General features: G+C 41.3%; 1 protein-coding gene across 2 annotated transcripts in view; it reads right to left on the bottom strand.

Annotated features, from left to right (window-relative positions):
• The window catches only part of LIMK1 (LIM domain kinase 1), a 1,196,288-nt gene that overhangs the window by 205,170 nt on the left and 971,098 nt on the right, over positions 1–20,020 (bottom strand). For both annotated transcript variants that reach the window (XM_044054185.1, XM_044054186.1), the window contains one exon: positions 1,606–1,789. In XM_044054185.1, the coding sequence (XP_043910120.1) occupies positions 1,606–1,789 (184 nt within the window). The remainder of the gene's footprint in view (positions 1–1,605; positions 1,790–20,020) is intronic.

Here is a 20,020-nt window from a genome sequence, read left to right as displayed (position 1 = left end):
CTCTGCCAACTCTTCAGGAAGGCTTTTGCAATCATCTATCACATTTTTGTGCAATAATATTTCCTCATGTATCTTTTTAGCTGTCCCAGTTTTAACTACAGCAGTCACATCTTGTACTTCTGCATTTCTTTTTGAAAGATCCTACTTCCTTGGGCTCTTTGGATTCTCAAGGTATTTAAACATTTTACATAGACTCACTTTTTTCAAGATCAAAACTCTTCTAGTCTCTCTCTCTCTCTCTATATATATATATATATATATGGTTTCTGGGGCTGACACTACACACCAATCTGAGGATTTTGAAGTGCTTCAAAAAATATCTACTGTTGTCCTCTGAATTGCTTGCTATCCATTCTACATAGGATCATAGGAGGTTACTAAGCTAACGACCCTAGGGCCCTAACAAGCCAAGGCAAGTTCAACCCTACTGCCCTAGAGTGTCCGTTCTGAACAGAGACTGAAATCAACACCTACTGCCCCTGTCCAGGAGGGACACAGGTGTAACCCCCAGGGTGAATTTCCAGCTTCCCATCCAGTTGTCCAAACTACACAAACAGGGTCAACGAGGAGCTGAGAACTGGACGTTTATTCAAACATGAGGTGACCTCTGTGAGACAAATCTGTCCCTCCAGCCAGGTCACTTGATGTCACACACTAGGTTAAGGTCCTTTGAGCGAGTGGCCTGTGTGCCGTTTGACTTACGAATATGTAGGATTTCCATTAAAGCAGGATCAAGGTTCATCCTGTATGCAAGGCACAGGTCGCCTCTGAGCAGTCTGTATGACACAGACTAAAGTGACAGTAATTTCAGTCTGTCCACACATGATAGATGCTGAAGACCCTGTATTTTATTAGTAAGGAACATTTGTGGTCTCTCCAATTGCTGCAGATGCCTAGAAAGGTATATATCAAAGGGAGGGTTGTACTCAATTAATGGCCTGATGAAGGCAGAGTACAGGGGGGTTATAACCTCCTTTTTTTCTAGAGGCAATGCCTTTACTTATGAGATGAGCAGTACAAAATGCCCTTCTTACCACTGTGGAGACATGGCGATCAAAGGTAAGGCTGCAGTCCATCTGTGTGCCCAGATCTCTCACCATTGAATGGTGTGCTTAGGGTATTGCTACTGATGTGGTAGTTAGCAGAAAAGCACCCTTGCCAAAAGGGATGATAATGCATTTCTTTTGCATTAAGTTTAAGACCATGACTTCGGCACCAATCATTAGTATGTGTAAGTCCATCTTGCAGGATGTTGTCATCTTTAGGGGACTCTATGACCACTCGTAGTTTGCAGTCATCAGCCACAGACCTTTAGCTTTTGCCTGTACTTCAGAGAAGTAGATTCCAAACAGTAGGGGTCCCAGAACTGATCCCTGTGGAACACCATTGGTTAGAGGTCAGCTGAAGGAGGTGAAACCTTATTTTCTCTGATTATATTATGTACTGACGTTGGGTTCCTTAATTCTAAATCCTTGGGTAGATAATACTCCAGGCCATGTGGTATCCCCATACATTACAAGAACACTACTGCCACAGGAAAAATTACAGTGAACAATGTGACAGATGTATTGTTCTATTACTGTCTTCCAGTGGTGATATCATTACCTTAATGGCCTGTCCAAAACACCCTTTACCAAGCACCTCTCCATGGATCAGGTCTGATGGACGGAAAATGCGATGCGCCTTGGAGACTACCCTGAGCGACTCTGAACGACCAATATCCTTTCTAAATGACTGAGGTGAACCTGCTATGCTTGAGCAAGGAGACTTGTCGATACTGCAACTTCTCCTACAAAAAAAAAATTCACAATCAATAAGAAAAAAAATTACATTTTGCCATCCATAGTTAAAAAAAAAGAGCATGGCCACAAACCTGGAACACATACAATATTTATTTTCCACTTATAAGCAATGCATTTCATTCCGAATCCTTGAGCATTTTTCATATAAAGCTACATCTGAATTGTTATTATCTGAAATAGTCATGTCTAGATGTTTAGTGCAGAAGGTTGAGGCTGTGATCTGCTAATGAACTTCATATTCTAATGGTAGGTTTGACTGCCTCAGCCTCCATCTGCCTACATGCAAGCACTGGTTGTATTTCTGCTGTATACTGCAACTTAGAACTGCATAAAGTTGTATACCGGCACCTTAGCCTTACAGTGGTAGTGAACAAAACAGAATATACATTTTCATACTACATCTGACACGGACTGTAAGCATGCTTCCCTATACACCTTTTATGATGCAATCTATACCTTGAAGTATGGTCTAAGTTAGCAATACCTGTCCCTTAAAAAGTATGAATGGGATAACTCTCAATAGTTTACTTTAAAAATTAAGAATAAAGCAAACTGAATTAGAGAAAAAGGAGCTTTAAATTAGATCAATTAACTTAGCTGATAAAAGATGTGAACATTTTTTATGCAATAAAAAATTCAGTAACTGTGATGATTACCAGTATTTACTGACTGTGTAATCCACCATTTTTCATCAAAATGCCCAATTTTAGCAGGGATGGAGCAATTTTGTTTAGCCAAAAATAGGGACAGTTGAGAAGTATGGCCTATGTACCACTACTCATAAACGTAGTATGCATCAAACACATAAATCCACATATGAGGAGGTTCTCTCGAAAAACTTACTGAAATACCAGAGACCTCCAAAACACAAATCTGCTACAGCTACTACAGTCTCCACAGCACCCATGACACACAGCAACACCAGTGTTGTTTTGCCCACCAAACCCGTAGGGTGTAACACTCAAAAACCAAGTTTTCTTGTCACTGGAGACTCAAAAGTGAGACACACGATGTCTCACTTATCAGGTTGGACAAGGAGAAAGTCACGGTCAGCTGCCTGTCTGGTGCCAGGATTCACCAAATCATGCATTAACTCATGTCTCTCAGCAATAAGTACTGTTATGACTCTGTCATAGTTCATGATGGTGTGAATGACCTGAGACATACTATATGAAGAGTGATATGGTCGAGCTCTCTGAAGGAAAGAATGTCCTTAGCCTTGAGCAGCATGCTACCCTCGCCTAGAATGATGCCACAGTATACACAAAAAGTTATTTATTTCAATGATTGGTTTAGTTTTTGGTGTCATTCCAAGGGGATCCAGCTCTTGTCAGCATGGGAAGCCATGGTCAACAAACCTCGCTGCTTTGTCAGAGATGGTTTGCACCTGGCACCCCTAGGCTTTTGGATGCTAGCAAAGGCTCTTGCTTCCCCCAAAGTACCTTTTTTAGGCAAGGACTCAAAAACAACACTACTGACATGAAATTAACCAATCAGAACAAAATAAGGGTCATGCTGCTAAATGCTAGGAGCTTAAACCAAAAATTCCACTCCCTGGAAGCACTTCTATCACTAGAAGATGTAGATGTCTGTGCAGTCACAGAAACCTGGTTTAACACCTCAGAGAGTACCCCAGGCCTGCAAGGCTACAATGCCTTCCACACCTTTAGACCACAAAATGAACATGTAAAAAACAAAAGAGGCGGTGTTTCAATCTATATTAGAGAGAAATTCACCTCGCATCTAGTTAGACTGAACAACTCCATGGAGTTACTCCAGTTCCAGGTTACAGTGGTAAGACCCTCAATTCAAGCCCTAGCCAGTTATAGCTCCCTCTCCATGGGTCAAAACACCCATGAAACCTACTTAACCAAACTGAAGACAATCCAAATTTTACCAAACACACTGGTTTTGGTGGGATTTTAATTATCCCACCATCAACTGCGAATTCTACTCTAGCTCAAACTCGTTAGCACAAAAGTTCCTTGACTTTGTGAATTCAAATGCCCTGGAGCAAATTGTCCATACCTCGACAAGAGGAACAAACATTCTAGATCTGGTCCTTACCAACAAATCAAACAGGTGCACTGCTGCAACTTTTGGACCCTCATTAGTTAAAACTGACCACAAATCAGTCACCTTCGAACTGACACTAACACCAGAACTCTCAAAAGGTGAAATCAGTCTAAAAAACTTCCACCAAGGCAAACTATACCTTCCTAGGTGAAGGTATAAATTCATTCCAAGCCCAACTCCAAGCTGAAAGTGGTAACTACACTGAAGCTTACACTACAGCCCTGTACAAGCACTTGCAGAAGTGTATAAACTCACCTGTACCAAATAGAATAAAAAGGTAGAACCCCAAGTAAAATCAAACTGCCATAGTGGACTTCCAGCATCAACAAACTCTACAATAAATGCAAAAAGTTGCTGCCCAAGAAAACAAAGACAAGGACCCAACAATGAAAAAGCACCCTCCTCAGCCTTAACAGGCAAATAAGACAACTTGTCAAATCCTCCAACAGCTCCTTTGAGAGAAACCTAGCAAGTACTGTCAAGGATAACCATAAGGCCTTTTACGGCTATGTACGTAACATAAAGGGTAGGACCCAAGCATGTGCCAAACTGATGGCCAATGGTATCACTCACACTGACTGCACAGAGATAGTGAACCTGCTAGCGGATAGGTTTGGAAACAATTTCACTTCCTTATCCCCTCCTAACTTACAACAAACTCTCCCCAAACCTCCCCCACCTTACATATTTGAAGAGCATGTCCTTAAAGCCCTGTCCAAGAGAAATACATGGCTTCTATGGGACCAGATAACATCTCAAGCTGTCTTCTAAACAGGCTAAAACATGAACTAGCATCACCACTATGTACTCTTTTCAATCATAGCCTAACTATAGCCTTTGTTCCTGCGGAATGGAGAACAACTACAGTTATTACCCTCCACAAAGGTGGCCTAGCAACAGAGCCAGGGAATTACAGACCCATAAGCTGACTGGCCTCATCTGTAAGACCATGGAAAGTATCATTATAGACTTCATATATAAAGACATAGGTGACCTCCAAATCCTGGATCCTACCCAATGTGGCTTTGTGATGGGCAGATTCCGCCTGTTAAATCTGGTGGACTTTTTTAAGGGTGACAAAGGCCACTGATGAGGACAAATCTGTGCACACAGCATACCTTGATTTGGCAAAGTTTTTCGAAACAATCCCACATTAAGGCATTATTGGTAAACTCAGCAAACTGAATGTAAACCCCTTTGTTGTACGATGGGGTGCCAACTGGCTCACAAACCAGACACACACTATCAAAGTGTGTAACTCCACATCAACCAAGAGACCCGTTACCAGCGGGATGCCACAGGTCAGTGCTGGGCCCCCTACGGTTTGGCATATACTTCTCAGAAGTTTAGGTCAAAACTAAAGGGTTGTGGCTGACCAAGTTTGCAGACAACTGCAAACTAGGTGCAATCATTGAATCCTCAGATAATGTCAGTATACTCCAGGATGGTCTCACACAGACCAACGACTGGTGTATTAGTTATGGTCTCAAACTGAATGCAAAGAAATGCATCATCATTCCCTTTGGTACAAACAATGTCCCTTCACACTATCAAATCAACAATAATACCATGCATACCCATGAAGTGGTAAGGGACCTGGGATCACAGGTTGACTGTGACCTTAACTTCAAACATGTGTTTAGCATTGTAAGGAAAGCTTTCCACGTAGTTCACTTGATTAGTAAAAGCATCACCTCGAGAGCAAAAGAAGTTATATCCCCCTTCCTATACTTAGTCTTATCTGGCCCATAACTGAATGTAATGCTCCATTTGGTGTGAACCATACTAAGCACCTACAGCAATTAGAGAAACCTCAGAGGTTTCTAACAAAGAAGATCAAAGGCCTCCAGCATGTGCCTTGCACGGACCAACTAAAATCCCTGTCACTATACTCCATATTATATAGTCTTCTAAGGGGAGACTTATGCTTGGCCTACACAGCAACCCAACACCCAAACCTATTGAACTTACTTCATATCCATACATCAAATGGGTCTAGGGCTACCCATTCCAGGGACTTAAATATGGCCTGGGACTTAAATACAACATGCTGTAGGGACAGATTTATCTCCCAACGACTGCCACGTCTTTGGAACAAGTTAACAATTCATGTGAAACAGAGCACCTTTATGACACTATTCAACAGGAACCTGGATGAGTGGATGGGCACTGTAAATTCTTACCGGGGATAGCGCACACAACCCTCCCAGACATGGTAAGTCATCACTAAATGCAATCTTGGGTACTTACTAGTACCTCTACAGTATTACACTGGTTCGAAACGGCTAGACTTAAAATGACTGCCGGGTCGACGGTCTAGTAATCTCGTACGATACTCTGATCCTGTGGTCTAAAGTTAAATATATTCATACATACATACATACACATACATATCCATATATATATATATATATATATATATATATATATATATACCATCTGTACCCAGCCACGCGTTGCTGTGGCTCATGGTGGTTAAATGGAAAAGAAAGAAAAGAGAAAGTGCATGTTTCTAATATGTTTAATTTGACAATGCTTGTGGGTATACAATATTTTTTGTTGTTCCATTGTCTGTGCAGCTATAGAGATTGTCTGGTTTGCCGACTCTAGAACACGCAACATATAATTGTCCATGTGAGACGCAATCCGTGTGTAGATCTAAACTGCACAATTCTAAAGATTGGCCCTGAGCTTTGTTGATGGTGATTGCAAATGCCAATTGAATTGGGAACTGCAATCTCTTAAACTGAAATGGCATATCCGTTGGAATCTTAGGAGTGCGAGGAATGAGGACATCTTCACCTTTGAAAGGTCCTGTCAAGATTGTTGCTTCTATGACTTTGCTCATTAATATTTTTACTGCAAGCCGCGTGCCGTTGCAAAGCTTTGGCTGGTTGATATTTCGCAACATGATAATTGGTATGCCGATTTTCAATTGCAGTACGTGTGGTGGCATCCCTGGCAGATCGAATGAATTCAAAAATTCTGTTGGATAATTAACCGCTTCATCTGCTTCCACAACAGTGTCAACGGACTTGTATGTGACTGCCTCGATTTGAATGTTAGACTGAATAATATTGTTAAGTTCGTAGACGTCTTTGTTCATGGCCGCAAGAATAGCTCGTTCAGTCAGCCAATCATGATTCTTATAATTTGGTTTGAATACTGGGAAATACTTTTTCAACCAATTCTTCTTTTGACGTCACTAAATTGCAGAAGTTATGAGGCAATGAAATTCGTCCTGAGGTCAGATCAACCGGCACCTTTCCGTTCCCAATTTCCAGCAATTGATGTGAGAATATCTCAGCTGATCGATCGTTTTGCAGCTGGACACACATATTTGTAGTTCATTTTAACGTCTTTACGTGTCGCCGCAAAGTAGAGTATTTCAGGCAAGCATTTATTTCATCCGCTGGTGTTGATCAAGGAGAACGAAGCAGATCTGAAGCTGCAGAACGCAATCAGTGTGCTCGCAACCTCGCATCCTCAAGTCTGGCTGCACGTCACTCTGCTGCTTCCTCGGCACGTATTTGAGCCATTCTTTGTCTGTTTCACTTGTTCACTGATGCCCGTTCTTCCTCAGTTTGATTTGCAATTACTCGTTGCACTGCTTCTGCTCCGTGAGTACGACGACCTAAGTTTGATCTTCTGCGAGGCATTATTTGGATGAACTAAAGCAGATTGATTGCACTGAAAAAGAAGTAAGAAAGTTATAACAAAAACATATTAAATTGCATATTTGTATACAAATATATAGAATCCATAGTAGGTATATAAAAACACGCGCGCATTTGAATGCAGCGTGTGACATCTATATAATAGTAGGTATATAAAAACACGCGTGTATTCGAATGCAACATTGTGTGAAAATTTCAAAGCAATCGGTGAAGAACTTTCGGAGATTTAAGATTTTGAACAAACGAACATTTACATTTTTATTTATATATATATATATATATATATATATATATATATATATATATATATATATATATATATATATATATATATATATCTATATAAATATATTTATGTGTTTGTATATACATACTTTTTTAATCACACAATTGATGTGAAGTGTTAATGCCCCTACTTAGCTCTAGGTAAGAACTATTTTGTAATTTGTTCTGTTCAAAATTTGTTTGATGGGGGTTGACATGATTTTCTTTTGTTGTATCTCCCACAATGCACTCTGTATTCTCACAATGCCATCTCAGTCTTTTTTTGCATCAAGTTTTTTTCCATTAATTTAAAAATGCTACCTTACTTAAGAAGTTCTAGTCAGTGTGTCTGGATACTTTATCAATGACATTTTTATTTGCTAAACTGTAAATACACTTATATGGGTTGTTTTTCTTTTAGCTACGGATTGATTAAATGAGTATCATTTGTGAAAGAGTAGCAGTTTCTGTATCTAAAGTATCTGCTTCCAACTGCTCACTTGTTCACTCGAGCTGTTTCCTGAACTGCTCATACATCTGTTACAACAAAGATGGCTTCACACATGGTGAGAAACAGTTAAGTCATGCTTTATTTATATGTACCAGTACACGTATTATTTTGTAGGGAAAATACATTCTGTGAGCAGGAAAAGTTGTGCTTAAGGTGCAGCTATTTTAATTAGTCATCTGACCAAACTTCCCATGCAGACAACTACCACCTACTTAACCAATTACCATAGCAAGCACTAATGAAGTCAAAGAAATATCCAACAGTCTCGCAGTTATCTAAACAAATAACTCTAAAAATAAATTGTTACTGTATCCACAAGTTTATACCTAATGGCAACCAGCAGGAAAAAGTATTTTAAGTACTTAGGTGAAATTTCAGGACATAGGACATCTACAAATTCTCAGGAGGGATACCAGAGATAGGAACTGCTCACCTGCAAAACTACATATGGATTCTTGAAATGTACAGTAGAAGAATGTAAGATGTTTGGACTTGTTTGGGATACTATCACTTAAGATTTTTGCCATAAACTTAATTGAGTTCCAATATTGATTACGTAATCTAACATACAGACATTTCTACTACTCAGTATAGACTCAGATACTTTGAACAAAATGATGTATAGTGCCATTATGTTTTTTCTGGAAGTGCAACTCAAGCATTTTAACACTAACATGGATCTTGTAAAATTACTACAATATTCTCATACTTGGCATGCAACCATTATTTGGTGCTGCAACCAGAAAGATTTGCTTGGAAGTAAGACAGCTGCTTCAGCTCTCCAGACAGAGACAAAAACATGAAAATGAACTTTTGCAACATATCACTGACACTTAATGTACTTGCTGATGTTTGTGGCCTCAGGGTGACTTAAAAGAAGCAGAATTAAGCTGCATAAAATAAACAATGTAGTTAAAAGGCTGTAACAGCATATTGCATAGGTAGTGCAGTTAACAACTTTGACTTGTAGATGAAATTCCATCTGCCAATTGCTTTTGGTTATAGGTGTCAAGCCATTTCCTTCCAAATCAAAGAATTAAAATAAAAACCTGCTCATTTCCACATTTTATTCATAGCTTTCTTGTGCCTGGCTTGGATACCTGTGGTTACAAGACTTGGATTGCTTTTGAAATCATATAGCCTACAAAGCTGATATAAGTATGTTTTTTTACTTGCTCTGTTTCGGTGATATCTAACACCTCTGTGCTGCATTTATTTATTTGGTTGAAGTTATCACTGTTTTTCAGCCTTTACTTGTGAATGAAACTCCATCTGTTTGTTACTGTACTGCTCTTAGCTGATATAAGTATGTTTTTTTTTACTTGCTCTGTTTCGGTGATATCTAACACTTCTGTGCTGCATTTATTTATTTGGTTGAAGTTATCACTGTTTTTCAGCCTTTACTTGTAAATGAAACTCCATCTGTTTGTTACTGTACTGCTCTTAGCTGATATAAGTATGTTTTTGCACTTGCTCTAACTGTTTCAGTGATAATTAACACTTTTGTGCTGCATTTATTTATTAATTATTCTGATATTGCAGGAATGCTTACTTTTGTTGTAAAGCATTTGTTACTGCACCTGAGCTTAAAGAAAGTTTGTTTTACATTGGAAGAGTTCTTTTGCACTCCGGTGGGAGCAGAGAGCTACATTCAACCTTTTATCCGATTGGCCCGAGAGTTTAACTTTATAACAGTCTTCCAGCCTGCTTGTATAAAAGCCTTACATTTTTATAAGAGTGTGCTCATTTATTCAGAGCTTTATTTTGCCTGGCTTGGACATCAGTGGCTACAACACCTCTATTGCTTCTAAAATCATCTGGCCTGCAAAGCTGATTATATTTTTGTACTTGTTCTGTTTCAGTGATATTTAACACTTCTGTTTTGCATTTATTTATCGTGTTCAATTTATCATTGTTTTTCAGCCTGCACTTTTAAAAGAAACTCCATCGGTTTGTTACTGTACTGCTCTTATGTTGTTTTAATAATATTCTGACATTTCCTAACCTCATTTGATACTGGAAAAGCTGTTCTGGGTGAGTCTGCCAAAATATTTCTAAGTTTTTGTGTGTTGTGAACATTTCTCAAGGTTACTGATCTTATTTCCAAGGATTCCTGATATTGTAGGAATTCTTACTTCTGTTGTAAAGCATTTGTTCTACTGTATCTCATAGCATAGGCCAGATTCAGACCTACTGAATCTAGATTGTCATTTATTGAGCACTAAAACTGGCCATACTACATTAAGAATGTCCTCCTGCACCCTTGTGGCAGAACTGTTCAGCTCAGCACACATCTGAGTTGGGGGCTGTTGGTAAAGGGCTCAGGTTTGGGCTCTCCTTTTGGATAATTTGAGTTTAAACTGTTTAATTCCATTTGTATTTAAGCAAAGCACTACATTTGTGTGGGTTTGCCCTCAGTTTGGCAGAGCTGCTCCAAGTTAGGCAACTTAGCCTGAGACCTGGAGAGAATCTAAACTAAATCTGAAGCATCCACTGACAGCTGCAAAAAAAATAAGTATATCTAAAGATTGCACTCCACATTTTGAATTGTTTTCTGCTTGAAATTTTGTTGTATTTTATCATTGTTGTGCTTTTTGGCTGTTTTTTTCTGCACTTGGTTCTACTGTATTTCATAGCCTAGGCTAGATCCAGATCTGCTGAATTTAGACTGCTTGGCATTTACTAAGCACTAAAACCAGCCCTCCTACATTAGGAAGGCCCTCCTGTACCCTTGTGGCAGAAGTGTGCAGCTCAGGACCCATCTGAGTTGGGGACTGTTGGAAAAAGGCTCAGTTTTGGGATCTCCTATTGGATAACTTAAGTTTAAACTGCTTAATTCTGTTTGTATTTATGCACCACATTTGCGTGTAGCTGCACACCACACAGTGGGGATTGGCACTGCCATGTATAGACACAAACCCTTAGAAAGATAACGTTTCCCTTGATAGCTGCTAGGGAACCCTCCTAAGCTTCCCTGCTCAATGCAGTTGGTCACTGCTGCCAAGAGAGCAACTCAGCTGTGCATTTTGAAGTGTCGACTCGGGTCTCTACTCCATAAGCTCCACACAGATTATCAGATTTTACTAGTCCTACAGTAGAACCTGGTCCAACTTGCCCACCCTCCTACTTATTACAGAATACACCAGACGTAATGGATGGACAGTTTCCCACAGTTTCTCCAGCCAGCCTGATTGACATGGCAATGTAGCAAGTGCCTCATGTTACTCTCAACCTATTACTCCTAAAACATACAAATACAATATGTGAGAGATGTATCTATACTATGAATCTGGAATCAATGCTGTCTCTCACATAAACCAGTTATCAAACAGGTTGTCAGTACACACACTTCACCTCCTCCACAAACCAAGTGTAACAACACAAACCTACATAAGTGGAGTTACTCACTAGACATTTACCAAAAGAGAAGAGTCCTCGCAAGTGCCAACCTGCACACAATACAATCCCTACGGAATCCACTACACATAAAAACAAATGAATCAGTATCTCACCCAATAAGCCCCAAAGGCAAAACACCTCTAAACCAAATATCTTGGTCATAGGCGACTCCATAGTGAGACACACAGATGCCCCCTCACCAGGCTGGATAAGGAGAAGGTCACGGTCAGCTGCCTATCAGATGCCAGGAACCGCCAGATCACGCTCGCACTCAAGTCTCTCAACAAAAAGAAAGTACAGTTGTGTACACTTACCATAAATGTAGATGTTCGAGTGTATTCACTGTTGCAGTTATTACATTTGGGTAATCCTGCTGGCAGGTTGCCCTCAGTCGGCCTGAATTCCAAAGTCCTGGGTCCTGCATCAGCCACTGTCGCCCCTTCCCTGACGTCAGGTCGTCAGGGGTATAAAAGATGCGACCGACGCCCTTTTCTTTAGTTTTTCTTGCCCCAGATGACAGGTGCCCCCTAAAAGGGTAGCCAAAATTTATATACATATAAATACGTACACCAATATAAACTTTACCTTCATCTACAAGCAAATACACCACATAGGTTGTATAAATCAGAGAAGGAAAGATAGGTTCCATCAGAAGAAAAAAGGGAATGGTGGGTGGGTAAACCTGGACTGCAACAGTGAATACACTCGAACATCTACATTTATGGTAAGTGTACACAACTGTACTATGTTCTTCGTGTTTCACTGTTGCAGTCATTACTTTTGGGTAGAGTAACAAAGCTATGGATGGGAGGCTGGGTAGAGTAACAAAGCTATGGATGGGAGGCTGGAGCTAAACAGCATTAGGAGCGGCTATAAGGCCCTGCAGAACTGCAGTGGCAAAGCCTGCCCTGGATTTAGAGTAGAGTGGCAGATGATAGTGCTTGGTAAAGGTGTGCACTGAACTCCAAGTAGCAGCCTCTAAAATGTACTTGGTTGGTATTCCCCTGAGAAAGGCTGCTAAAGTGGCTGCAGCTCTGGTTGAATGTGGCCTAATGCCCTTAGGCACTGGCTTGCTATGGTGTAAGTAGCAGAAACAAATGCAGTGGCCTATCCACTTTGAAATAGTCTGCTTTGAGATAGCCTTTCCTTGTGATGCTGCAGCATACGCCACTAGTAATTGTTCTGTCTTTCGGAAGACTTTGGTTCTGTCCAAGTAGAATTTAAGCTGCCTGTGAACGTCCAAAGAATGCAGAATTCTCTCCCCCTTGTTCTGTGGATTTGAATAAAAAGTTGGCAGATGAACAGTTTGGTTAAGAGCCACACTGGACACCACCTTAGGCATAAATGTTGGGTTTGTCCTCAGAGAGACCCTGTCTGGTTAAAAAATGATAAAAGGTTCCACAGCCATGAGTGCCTGAAGCTCTGAAACTCATCTTGCAGAAGTTATTGCTAAGAGCAGAGTTGTTTTCCAAGATAAAAAACTTTATATCAGCCGTTGCAGCTGGCTCAAAAGGTGGCAGGGTGAGCTTTTCCAAGACATAGTTGAGGTCCCATGCAGGCATTGGTGATCTTCTTGGAGGCCTTAAGTTTTTGGCTCCTCTGAGGTAGTGTTTTAGTAAGGGATGAGAAAAAATTGGTGGCTCTGTATTGTAATGAGCCGATATGGCAGAAGCATGAATTTTAATAGATGAAAAAGATAGACCTTTGTCCAGCATCTCAGTTAAGTATTGCAAAATCTGAGGAATAGTTGGCACAGCTGCATCAGTTCCCTGTGCCTGGTTCCAAACACAAAATCTCTTCCATTTTCCAGCATAAGATTTTCTAGTACTAGGCCTTCTGGCCTCCAAAATGATATCCATCACAGCTTTATTGAGAGATGTGTTTTGAATGACTACATTAACCGCCATGCTGCCAGGTTTAAAGTCCTGAGTTGGCTGTGCAGGATCTGATTGTTTTGCTGGGACAGTAGATGAGGTATCTGAGGCAAGGTCCAAGTCGGGCATTGAGACAAGCTCCTTAGTATTGGATACCAGTACTGGCGGGGCCAGTCTGGGGCAATTAGTATCATCCTTGGCTTCTCCTGTCTGACCTTTAGGAGTACCTTGGGGAGGAGAGGCAGAGGGGGAAATGTGTATACTGATAGGTTTTTCCAGCTGAAAGATAGGGTGTCCACTTTCCATGCTTGTCTGTGATAAATCCTTGTACAGAATCTTTTTAGTTGGTAGTTGTGAGGGGAGGCAAATAGATCTATGTCCGGGCATCCCCATTTCCTTGTTATCATGCTGAAGACTTGTGGATCCAGGTGCCACTCGTGGGGATCCATGAGGTTTCTGCTTAGGTCATCTGACAGAGTATTTTTCTTTCCTGGCAGGAATTGTGCCTGCAGTTGCACTTGGCAAGTCAATGCTGTGTCCCACAAAGTCATGGCTAGTCTGCAAAGAGGGTAAGAATGAGTGCCCCCCCTGCTTGTTTATATACTACATTACTGTGGTGTTGTAGTTTTTATCAGTAGTTGTCCTGGATGCAGTAGGTCCTTGAAGGCTGTCAGGGCATTTTGAACTGCTAGCATCTCTTTTTGATTGATATGTAAATGCATTTGGTTTGAGGTCCATGCGCCCTGAATGCATCTTCCTGCCATGTGGGCCCCCCAGGCGTAATCTGATGCATCCGTTGTCAGTGTTTGCCTGGCTGGGGGCAATGTGAATGGCTGTCCCTTGTTTTGGTGACAAGCCTATGCCCACCATTGAAACTCCTGTTGCAGGCAGGGAATGAGAGTAATCATAGTTTCCAGGCTGTGGCAATGTTGAGTCCAAACACTTTTTAGGTACCATTGAAGCTTCCTCATATGCAGTCTTGCATATGGAATTAGTAGGATGCAGGATGCCATGAAGCCTAAAGCCTGCAGAATTTTTCGTGCAGATAACTGGGCCTTTGTTGCCAGCATTTTGAAATAGGTAGTCAGTTGCCTTTGTTTGTCTGGCGTGAGATAAGCCATCTGGGCAGTTGTATTTAAGCTTGCACCCAGGAATATTATCTCTTAAGAGGGTACTAGTTTTGATTTCTTTTCATTGACTGTGTACCCTAGGCATGTTAGAAGTCTTTTCACAAATGCCAGATGCTGTAGAAGAATGTCCTTGTTCTCTGCTTCAATTAGACAGTCGTCCAAGTAAGGATATATTTGTATTCTTCTTTGGCTGCAGAATGCGATTACTGGTGCCAGGCACTTTGTAAAGACCCTGGGCACAGTAGATAAGCCAAAGGGCAGTGCAGAGAATTGGTAATGCATTGAGCCAGCCTTGAATCTGAGGTATCTTCTGCATATTTGTCTGATTGGGACATGCAGGTATGCCTCTTTTAGGTCTAAAGTCACAAGCCAAGAGTTCTTGCCCAGCATGGGCAGAAGTTGCTGCAAAGTCAACATCTTGAATTTTGGAATATCCAGGAATGTGTTAAAAATAGATAGGTCTGGTATTGGCCTCCAGGCCTTGTCCTTTCTGGGTACCAAGAACAGTCTTGAGTAAAATCCTTGTCCCTGCTCTTGCTCTGGTACTAGGCTGAATGGCCCCCATGCCGATGAGAGGACTTGTTTTGGTGCCTCTGCCCATTGATTTTTTGGCAGATAAGGCCAGCCGTTTGCCTTTGGCAGGGTATGGAAATGGAACTTGTAGACTTGTGACACGATATTTAGGACCCACTTGTCCTGGGTTATAATGTGCCAATTTTGTGAAAAAAGTGCTAATTTTCCCCCTAAGGGGGCTGCCAGGAGATAAGTGCTTGGTGCAGGCAGGGGGAAGTCATTGGGACTGTTTCCTGAATGGTTGTGATTTGTCTTCTCCAACTTTGGAGGTAGAGGCCCCCCATTGCTTTGAGCGGAATGAACCTTGCGCCTGGGATCTGCCTGTAGGGCGTTTGGGTCTGCCCCTTTGAGGTCTGTCTGACACAGGAAAGGACCAATTGTTTGTTGGCCAGTGTCTACTAAACCTAGGTGGCTGTACTTGTAAAAAATCTTTGACCGTTTGCATAGATTTAGCTTTGTCCTCCATTTTCTTTAACACCTCTTCTGCCTTAACACCAAACAAAGTATCATGCTGTAAAGGTGCATCTAATAATTTAACTTTAACATGATCAGGCACATTTTGTTCCTTTAACCAAGCATGCCTCCTAATTACAGAACCTGTAACTGTGGCCCTGCAGGCCTCTAAAGAATCAAAACCACATCGCAAAGTATGCTTTCCAACTTGTTCAGCTGCATGCAATATATCCTGCATTTCCTTGTTTTCTGCACATTCAGAGTTTACCAACATTTTCTGTTTAAGCAATGCCATGACATGTTGCTGATATTTGAGCATATGAAACTGACAGTTTAAGGCCCTTATAGCCAAGGTAGCAGATGTGTAAACCTTTTTTCCCCATCTATCCAGTGCCCTAGAATCCCTGTCAGAGGGGGTGGGGTTTTTTGCAGCGGAATCCTTAACTCCTTTGGGACCCTGAGAAATAGTTTCTGGGTCTGCAGCAGGGTTTTTAAAAAGGAATTTATGTGAGTCAGGAACCCTGTAATATCTGTCAGGCTTAACAAGAGCTGGAGGTAAGGAGTCAGGGGTAAGGCTAGACTCCGAAAAAACATCATCTACTATGTCTAACACAGGTGGGATGGCTAGTGGCTTGTGTTGAGGTAGTAACAGGAAATCCCTGAGCCTCTTTTTAGATTCTGAAAAATCTTGGCTCTCCCAGTGGAAATGCTCCCTCATGGTATGTAAGGTTTCCCCAAAAGAATAGTCCTCAGGAGGAGAAGCTGAAGGTATAGATTCTTCAGCATCAGAATCCTCGGGGGGGGGGGGGGTATTCCTGATCAGAAGAGGAATCAGAAGAAATGGAAACCTGATCTGAAGATTCATAGTCAGTCTCTTGCCTAGGCCTCTTATCAGGAGGGGGATGGGAACCCCTGATCAAGGTAATCAAGTCTTCGGCCATTTTGAGCATCTGCTTTTTGGGCATGGAGGCCTGAACATGTGGCGCTTGAGTTTGCTTCTTTGCCTTTGAAGGTGCTTTAGTCTTTGAAGTCGGTTTAATGTATAGATGTTTAGGTCTGAATACACCCTCAGAAGCCGGTGCCTGCTCAGCGGCTCCAGACCCATCTGAAGGAATAGCGTCCGAGGCTCCAATACCTTGAATTTCCAGCGGCATAGCCGACTCCACATGGGAGTCGGTAGTGGTCTGCGACTCTAAAGTAGCGGGCGTCAGGGGCTGCGAAAGTGCCTCACTGAGAACCGGCAACTAGCACTAGCTTAGGAGAAGCTTCGTCGTCGGTTTTGGGCCTCGGTTGTCTTTCTTTTTCTTTGTGTTTTTTGTGAACTCTGGTAGTCAAATGGCTTTCCGACGACATTTCTGGATAATTAAACCTGTGTCCAAAGTAGTTTAATGCAAAATCATACCGACGCTTAATAGTGGGTTGGTTAAATCTAGCACAAAACCGACAACCTGGAAAGTTATGGTCAGGGCCTAGGCAAGGAATACAGTAAGAATGAAAGTCCTTATGAGGTATTTGCTTCCCACAAGAAATGCAATTATTAACTTTTTCTGACATCTGTCTGGAGCAAGAAAAAAGTTTCCCCAACTGGGTACTTAGCTTTATAGAAGACTTCAGATCTGAAATTCGAACTCGAAAATCTCAGGAGTCGGCCGACCGGCATTTGTGAACTGCTTCTGCTTCGGGCACCGCGCGGCAAGAAAGACTAAAGAAAATGGCGTTGGCTGCATCTTTTATCCCCCCTGATGACCTGACGTCAGGGAAGGGGCGACAGCGGCCGACGCAGGACCCAGGACTTTGGAATTCAGGCCGACTGAGGGCAACCTGCCAGCAGGATTACCCAAATGTAATGACTGCAACAGTGAAACACGAAGAACATCTGTTATGGCACTGTGATAGAACAGTCTGGAGTGAATGACTTGATACGTACCTCACTGGACTATATGAAGAGAGACATGACTGAGCTTTCTGACTGTGTGTCCCAGGCATGCATGTCCCTAGACTCAAAAATACAAAAAGCTGAAAAAACACTCGACTTGAAAATACAAAATGCAGCAAAAACGCTTGTATCAAAAATACAAAAAGCTGCAAAAAGACTCTACTTGAAAATGCAAAAAGCAACAGGCTCTGTTTTTTTGTTAGGTATGTCCCTAGCCTTAAGCAGCATTCCACCTTTACTCAGATGCTGCCTCAATACAAACAAAAATGCCTGATTTCTGGTGTCAATCCAGACAGACCCAGTATTTTTCACCCTGGGACGATATGGTCGACAGACCATGCAACTTCACCAGAGATGGTCCTAACCTGCCACTTCTTGGCTTTTGGTTACTGCCTCCCCCATAGTGCTTTTTTTAGGCAATGTCATAATAACAAAATTCCTAACATAAAAATATCCTTTAGAGAGACAAACTATGTTGCTTATTGCTAGGAGTCTAAATCAGAAATTGCATTCAGTCGAAGCACTACTTTGGAAGATGCCGATGTCTCTGCCATCACAGAGACATGGTTCAAGGCCGCAGAAAGTACCCTGGCCATGCAAGGCTACAATGCCTTTCACACATTCAGACCACTTAATGAACATGAAAGAACCAAAGGAGAATGTGCATCCATCTTCATTAAAGAAAAATACACTTTAAGACTGGTTAAACAGTACGACTCCCCTAGAGTTACTCGAAGTCCAACTAACTGTAGGAAAGACCCCCCCACACTTCACTGTTAGCTATAGCGCCTCCACCACAAACCAAGAAATGCACACTGCCTACCTGGACCTACTTGAATCACTCACAATACAGCCAAACACCCTGGTCTTGGGTGACTTTAATTATCCTTCCATCGACTGGGAAATGTATACGAGCACAAGCATGCTCACCCTAAGGTTCCTGGACTTTAACACAAATGCTCTGAAACAGACAGTCACCACCCTCACAAGAGTCTCTAACATCCTTGACTTAGTACTCACCAACATGGGGGATTGCTGCACCACCCCAGGTGTGGAACTCTCCCGGTAAAGTCCAATTATAAATCAGTCTCATTCGAAGTAACAATCATTCCTGACTCCACTTCAAGAGCAAAAAGGTTGAAAAATTTCTCCAAAGCAAACTATAGCAAAAATCAAACTATAGCCTCCTATGTGATGGTATAAACAGTTTCAAACCCCCTGCCACCACTGACAGCAATACCTTCTATACTGAGGTGGTCACAAATGCCCTGTATAAACATCTATACAAATGTATAGACTCAGCCATACCTAAAAGGATCAAAACAAGGTCCTCATAAAAAAACATGCCACCCTGGTGGATACCTAGCATAAACAGGTTATATAAAAAGAGAAAGAAACTGCTGTCAAAGAATAAGAGGGAATGGTCGCAGCAGAAGATCACCCTCCACAGCTTGAACAAGCCAATTAGACACCTTGCAAAGTCCTGTAAAGCTAATTACGATACTAAATTAGCATCCCTAGCTAAGGGTAATCACAAAACATTCTTTAGCTATGTCTGAAGCTTAAAAGGGAAGGCCCAGCTCTGTGCAGAATTAGTAGTGGACAGTACCACTTATACTGAACCTGAAAACATCAACCTGCTAGCACAGACAGGTTTGGTGAAAACGTCACCCCTGTCCCCACCATCCATACCCCAAAGCATACTTGTCAACAGTACTCTAACCAGTATCAACAAAGAGCAGGTCATAACCACACTGTTCAAGGCCAAAAACACAGCCTCCATGGGACTGGATAACATCCCAGGCTGCTTACTAAATAGTCTAAGAAATAAACGAAGTCTGGTCTGTCAATCCAAGTATTCCAAAAACACTTCTGTGTGCCAAAGAAAAAGATTTATTAAGCAAAGCTTTCGGGTTAACCACCCTTCATCAGTACATAACATTGAAGTCAATCTAAAATTAATTTAAATAGGGAACATCATTAAAACACATGATCCAGCCAGCCAAACAAAATCATCCTCTAATTATATATTTAAATACTGCTTATTTACATAACAATTATATCATATTATAAAAATATATATGAAAAAAAAAAAAAATATATATATATATATATATATATAAAAGAATAATAAGATGAATATTTAAAATACCTAATGTATACACTATGAGGCATATAAAAACTAGATGTTCTCTCTTTGTTTTTTAACTAATATTGGTTTCAAACTGACCATTACATTTAAACCTGGCTCTGTCTCAGCACCTAACCTTATAATCCATTCTAGCTCTCTCAGCTCTAACATATTATTAATATCCCCTCCCCTCA

The sequence above is a fragment of the Protopterus annectens genome, chromosome 13.part0, assembly GCF_019279795.1.
Source record: "Protopterus annectens isolate FY-2018-M chromosome 13.part0, PAN1.0, whole genome shotgun sequence".
Taxonomy (NCBI): Eukaryota; Metazoa; Chordata; order Ceratodontiformes; family Protopteridae; genus Protopterus; species Protopterus annectens.
This window is presented reverse-complemented; position numbering and strand designations above follow the sequence as displayed.